This window comes from Mizuhopecten yessoensis, unplaced genomic scaffold (assembly GCF_002113885.1).
Source record: "Mizuhopecten yessoensis strain PY_sf001 unplaced genomic scaffold, ASM211388v2 scaffold8071, whole genome shotgun sequence".
NCBI lineage: Eukaryota > Metazoa > Mollusca > Bivalvia > Pectinida > Pectinidae > Mizuhopecten > Mizuhopecten yessoensis.
In genome coordinates, this window is record NW_018407364.1 from 781,495 (window position 1) to 788,429 (window position 6,935).

The following is a 6,935-nucleotide window of genomic DNA, read 5'->3' on the forward strand; positions in this document are numbered from 1 at the left end:
ATCATGTAACATTATAACAAGTAGAGGTTAGAAATTAAATACATACACAGAACAAGAGTTATGAATCATCCCGTCTTGAACAGGTTAGGGGTCAAATGTAAACACAAGACTGGGGTCATGCAACATGTCCACAATTAGAGGTCAGGGGTCAAATATACACAAAGGGCTGTAATCATGTAACGAATAAAGATCAGTGGTCAGATATCTCTACTACTGAGGTCTAAACTCGGGCACATTAGATGAAATAAACACTTTTTTCAGAATCTGTGACCTTACTTATTAAACATGTGATTTGTGTTAACGTTGGAGCTATCTCCCTTAAAACTCAATGATGAGAAAATGTTAAGGAGCGGAGGATATCATAATAATGTATTGCAACATGTAAAAGATTTTCCCATAATTGTTAGGAGAATGATTCAACATCTCAAAATATGGTACAGGTATGGTTTTAACTAAAGGTAAATGAAGTCAACAATGTACATATATCCCAACTCGCTGAGTAGATCTAGTAAAGAAATAATTACAATCAGCAAAATACATATATAATCAATTGCACAGAACATTTTAGACAGTTGATATCTGACTTCAGTAATGTGTCTTCAACTGATAGAATTACATAGAATTACATTTTGTAGTTGAAGGTGGTTTTTTTATCTCTTGTAGTTGAGGGATGACGAGTTTGCCAGTGAGGTACAGATTCAGGATGCTGATGACAAGGATGATGACACAGCATCTCCTTACAAGGCAGTCCAGATAGAGCTGGCTGTCAGTGAAACCAAGCCCTTCACACGGTAGGCACTATCCCACATCTTAATCACAAAATACTTGTAAATTACCAAACACTGAAGTTTCTGTGAACTATGAAAATCTTAACAGTAGGAATGTAACGCCAATATAAATGGCCGGAAATAAACAGCACAATTGTATATGTATTTTATGGCTTCAATGAGTTGACATTTTACATGATTATATTACACTGTGGTTGTACAGAATTGGAAGTGATGAGGATGATGAAGATGCGGACGAGTCACAGAGTGCTGACGACCCTTCAGAGACTGCAGTGTCACGTGACGCCATGATGGAAAAGTCACACTCCTTGGAAGATGGAGATGATCTTGAAATGCCTGAAGAGGAAACGCAAGTCAGCGATGCCAATGAAGGAGATGCTGACCAGGGTGCCAATACTGTAGGAGACAGTACTGGAGACAGAGACAGTGAGGGAGGGATCAGGATGAATGGAGAGGTGAGTAGGGATTCCAAAGGGTCAGGATGGATGGAGAGGCGAGTAGGAATTCCACGGGGTCAGGATGGACTAAGAGGTGAGTAGGAATTCCACAGGGTCTGGATGGATGGAGAGGTGAGTAGGGATTCCACGGGGTCTGGATGGACTAAGAGGTGAGAAGGAATTCCACAGGGTCTGGATGGATGGAGAGGTGAGTAGGGATCACGGGGTCAGGATGGACGGAGAGGTGAGTAGGAATTCCACAGGGTCAGGATGGACTAAGAGGTGAGTAGGAATTCCACAGGGTCTGGATGGATGGAGAGGTGAGTAGGGATTCCAGGGGGTCTGGATGGACGGAGAGGTGAGTAGGGATTCCACGGGGTCAGGATGGATGGAGAGGTGAGTAGGGATTCCACGGGGTCAGGATGGATGGAGAGGTGAGTAGGGATTCCACGGGATCAGGATGGATGGAGAGGTTGAGGAATAATGTCAGAGGAAGAGACAGGGTGAAGGGATGAACAGAAAGATTTCGGAGTAATACCAGGGGGAAGAGACAAAAAAATAAGGATGAATGAAGAAGTTGAGAGGAAATCAAGGGATGGGGATGAATGAAAAGGTTGAGGAGATACAGGGGAATGGAGAAGTTCAGGGGTTATTACACGGGAAGAGACGGGAAGATCAGTATGAATAGAGAAGATAGCGGTGACTTAAATGATAGTAGAAGGGTTAACCTTAGGGGCAGGGAGAGTCAAGTGGATTATAGACTTAATTAAGGGAAATTGAGGCAAATGGGGGTAAACGAGCAAATAAACGTGTCAGGATATGACTATATATGTGGAGGTGTCTTTTATTAAAGACTGAATCTCATTGCAGCATATAAGTATTCATTTAACTGTGGCATAATATTTGTGTACATCTTTGTATCACAGGTGTTACAAAATGGAGAAATGACCATAGATGACCTTCCAAATTCCTTGAACTTGGCACCAATGGTAGGTACTGCATATAAAATCACTGTGGTAAACTGTCAAAACTTGCATTCTGCAGCACTTGTTAAAGGCTGACTAGGTGGGATATGAAAGTTGAGATTTTTCTTAGTTGTCTACCAGGGTATGTTGCTTCTATGGCTAAAGATGTATTGATGTCGGATAATTTAAAGATGTGCTAAAATGTTTAACTCTAATAAGATTAAAAAGAAAAGCAACAAAAACGTTTAACGTTTTCTATTCCAATTCAGGTTGACATACAGAACAAGATGTCAGAGGAACAGCAAAACAACTCCAGTGTGGAGGCTGTCTTAGCCAGTATCAATGTCCCGGAGGAGTTAGCCGGAGATGGTCAGTCTCTCAAGGAACCAGGTCCCCCCACCTACCCGCCGGTCAGTCGCCAGGTGTAGCTGACTTGTGGTCAATTCGCTGTTGTGTATATTCTGTAGGGTTAACAGAACCTTGTGATACTGTATCAGTAGCGTCCTTCGTACTGAAAATATTACATGTTCATATGATATTGCTCATTGTGGGCAACTATAATCAGTGGCTGAGGATAAGAACACTGAGATATGTACACAGATACCTGGTATGTGTATCAGGCCTATAATGTTGATATATTGAGTAGAATGTTATTTTACAACAATTATTAGCGCATCGCTATCTAAATTGAACTGGCCTCATATATATGGACTAGCTTTTCATTCTTATCATTTCAGATGCATGATGCAACAGTTAAGGATATGTAGACTTTATTTAAACAGCTTGTGTCTCGTGTTATAGGCAGCAACTGTCAAGTCTTCATTTGTGATAATGACTCGGTACCAAGTGGACGGGTTTGTAGTTTTGAGTCGCGGAATCTATTGTGCCATCAAATGGAAAGTCCAAGGTGTAGGACATTCCTGGACGGCTGTGAAATTGTGTCTCATACGTATACAGGCACTGTGATTCTTATTTATCCACACAAGTTTCTTGTTCAAAATTAATGGATTTAAAAAGTGACTTTCGTATTCCAATATTAAGAGTGTGTAAAAATATTATTGATACATTGTTGAAATTGTCGATACTATACTTGTTGTGATCGTTAGTATCTGTTGAGTATGCTGTGTAGCAATTGTTTGTGAACGGTGATTTATTTGAAAGATGTCTCGTTACTTTTGTTTTCCTGTTAATTTTCACTGGGAAAATATTATTATTATGATGATTAATATTTACAAATGAAGATGACAAAAATACATACAGCATATATCATAGAATTTCTTTAAAAAAATATTTGCTCGATTCCGTTACGACAACAAAGATGTAAGCCCAGGTAATGTCAGAAGTTCAGCTGCACATTCCTACTAATTATAGCTTAGTAATAAGGTAGTGAAACAACATATACATGTATGTAACTTGTGTACAAATAAAACCCTTACATGTACATCACACGTTAGATATTGAGCCTTCATCTCGTAATGAAAATATTTCAGATCTTGTCTTTTTACTGAGGCAGGATCCTAATCTTCAGAACTCAGTTATATTGACATTTTTTCCTGAGGGCAAAGCTTGAGGGCTACAACTGTACAATTGTGTGTGCCTGTAACTTGAGTGTTTTAACATGCTCAACATGTGTAAACCAAATTATTTTGATGTAACCAAGAATCTATGCAAACATGTATTTATTTTTATCTAGTATAAGAACCTGTCATTCTAGATATTATTTTTAAAACAATCCATGCAAGTGAAGTGATCAAAATTTTCTTTCTTTAGAGATGATGTCAAGTAAAGTTTTAATGTTTTTGTGATATTTGTAATGAAATTGTAATATTATGACAGAAATCTATGTATATTTTTTACAGATTTCATTGTCATGTTTTACAACTAAGAATGTACTGATCAACTTATGATTAATAGATACAAATGGTGTGGTCTTTTGGCTGATAATTGTCCACAGGTATACACGACCAGACGTTTTAGAATGACCGACTATAAACTTCTACATACCAGATTTATGTCGGAGAGAATGTGTAGAAACTAATATCTGCACCTGGTCCAGTCACAAATGAAATTTCTCACCTGTTAGTTAGTTAGTGCATAATCACAAAGATTTATGTTTTAAAGATCTGAAATACATTAAATGAAACAAATTGTATTTAGTATCCTCAGATCTAGGGTCAAACTAGACCAAGTGATAACTGTGAGGTAGGGTAGACATTCCACAATATGATGACTGTTGTTAGTGTGTTGTCCATCTGATGTTTGTTGTACATGTGTCTTCAAAGTGCTTCGTTAAGTCCGTCCACAGACAGCCAAATTCTGCCGATAGGCTGTTTACTACACACGAATATGTGGAGATTTTTCCAATGTTGATCAGATGCCGGTACATGAAATGATGTCCACACTGCTTGGTCTGGGTGGGTGGGGAATCCTAGAATAACCTCATTTTTGTTTTAGAATTACGGAAGGAAAAAAAGTTTCAGTTCAGTTCTCAAATAGGTAACCGCATGTGATAAGTAAGTATTCCCTGTTTTCATAGAAGCTCTGTTTCTCTAGATTTCCCCCCAAGCTATTTCACAGTATGACAATGCTTTATTTTACATCTGAAACTTTCTCTAGCAATTTTCCAGAACCGTAATCTATTTGAGAACTGAAATGATATTTCTTTTTGTGTTGTGATATTTTCTGATTTGAGTGACCTAGAACTGTACTGTACTGATCTAATGACAACTGGGAATTATATAGCGATGTGCTTGCTGCTCATTTGCACAAAACTTTATAGAACTAAAGGTGTCTGTATGTACAGATAGATACTATGTGTGCTGACTGCTTTAAATCTGATTATCAACAGGCTTTCCTTCAAACTCATGGTTGTGATACATGGCTGTAACACAGAATCAGGGGAGATTACTGTGTTTTATCTCTCTACCAACATGTTTAATTTACATGTAGATTGTTTAAATTTATTACACCTGGAACAGATTTTTCATTACACCAATTGAATTGATGTCAAAATTATTTCCAGAAAAATTTTCAAGAATGAATTTTATATTTCATTTCATTTAGTAAACTCTGTATATGTGTATAAACTCATTGAGCATTGATCTGACAAGAGGTGTTAACTTATCTTTAATATTCTTCAATTTATTGCGTGTATTTTTCGGATATCTGTTTTATTTACTATCATTATGTCATCATTCTCTAGTTTTAAAGGATTGCGTTAAATTAAAAAAAAAATTATGCATTTGAAAGTTTATAGTATTATGTGAGATTCCTTATCCATTACTGATATACAACAGCAGTTATTAGGAATGTTACGTATACAGTGAAACCTGTCTTATCTGACACCCTGTGGGACGCAACAGATTAGACAGAATATCACAATATACAGGTATTATTTTGTGCCTTTTAACAGGAACATGATAACAGCATTATGTTGAAGAATTAAGCACGACATCAGATACTCAGGGGTCCGATTAGACAGGTTTTATTGTATCTATTATGTGTTTGTGCTTCTTAACATAAGATATTGCTATACCAAGTAATTTGAAGCATTTTATTTAAAAATTCAATTGTAGTTGATATGTTAGATTTTTGTTAAGTGCTGTTTGCAAGTCACAAGTTTTAGTATATCCGATCAATTGTACAACAATAAACTTTGTGTTACAGATGCATTTCACGGTATTGTTTTACTTGTTTTAATGGTCAAAATTGACAGAACGTGTTTTGGTGTGTTGTTGTTCGTCCATCTGTTACCTATCTTGAAACTTCAACAAGTTGTGTTTTCCATGAAAGGATTTAAATTCGACAATTTTTGAAAGAGTTGTCGCCCATTGTTTATATTAACACTTTCATCCTGAGTAATAATGATGTACATGGAAGGGTGTCGTAGTCAAGATGGGACTTTTAATTATATTGGCTATAGGTTTGCACTCCGTCCGTCCTTCCATCCGCGAAGTTTGTCCGGTACATATCCTCTATACTATTTCACCTGGAGTAACCAGATTTGGTATACAGGGACATCTTGGGATGGTGGAATGCAGAGTGTAGGTCACTATGACCTCACTGTGACCTATGCTTTGACCTTTGACTTTAACATTTGAAAAAGTTTGTGGAGGGCATAATTATCTTCTATTCTATTTTACTTGGAGTAACCTGATGTGGTGTACAAGGACATCTTGGGAATGGGGAGTGCCGAATGGAAGAAGTAGGTCACTGTGACCTATGACTTGACCTTAACTTTTAAAACATTTTGTACGGGGGCATATCTTCTATACTATTTCACCTAGAGTAACCATATTTTGTGTAAAAGCATGGACATCATGGGATGACAGAGTACAGAGGGTAAGAATTAGGCAACTATGACCTATGACTTGACCTTTGACCTTTACTTTTGAAAATGATTGTTTAGGGCATGTCTTCTATATTATTTCACTTGGAGTAACAAGATTTGGTGTTCAAGGACATCTTGGGATGGCAAAGTGCAAGAATTACGTCACTGTGACCTATGACTTGACCAATGACCTTTATTTTTTTTAAAGTTTGTCCGGGTCACACTTCTATACTATTTTACCTGGAGTAACCTGTTTTGGTGTTCAAGGATATCTTCGTTTGGCGGGGTGCAGAGTGCAAGATAAAGGTCACTGTGACCTTTGACCTTTACTTTTGAAAATGTTTGTCTGGCGCATTTGATTTAAAATGATGGTAAACCTGTTATGACACCAGCTCTTAATGTTCCTGTAGTAGAA

The 6,935-nt window shown here is 37.4% G+C and overlaps 1 protein-coding gene across 5 annotated transcripts in view; it reads left to right on the forward strand.

Moving 5' to 3' along the window:
* The window catches only part of LOC110454796 (pericentriolar material 1 protein-like), a 43,012-nt gene extending 38,065 nt beyond the window's left edge, over positions 1 to 4,947 (forward strand). For 4 of the 5 annotated variants that reach the window (XM_021504503.1, XM_021504502.1, XM_021504504.1 and 1 more), the window contains 5 exons: positions 664 to 791; positions 991 to 1,243; positions 2,152 to 2,214; positions 2,460 to 2,600; positions 2,928 to 4,947. In XM_021504503.1, the coding sequence (XP_021360178.1) occupies positions 664 to 791; positions 991 to 1,243; positions 2,152 to 2,214; positions 2,460 to 2,600; positions 2,928 to 2,957 (615 nt within the window). In that variant the 3' untranslated portion in view covers positions 2,958 to 4,947. The remainder of the gene's footprint in view (positions 1 to 663; positions 792 to 990; positions 1,244 to 2,151; positions 2,215 to 2,459; positions 2,601 to 2,927) is intronic. The other variant, XM_021504505.1, reaches the window with a different exon arrangement.
* The last annotated feature ends 1,988 nt before the right edge of the window (positions 4,948 to 6,935 follow it).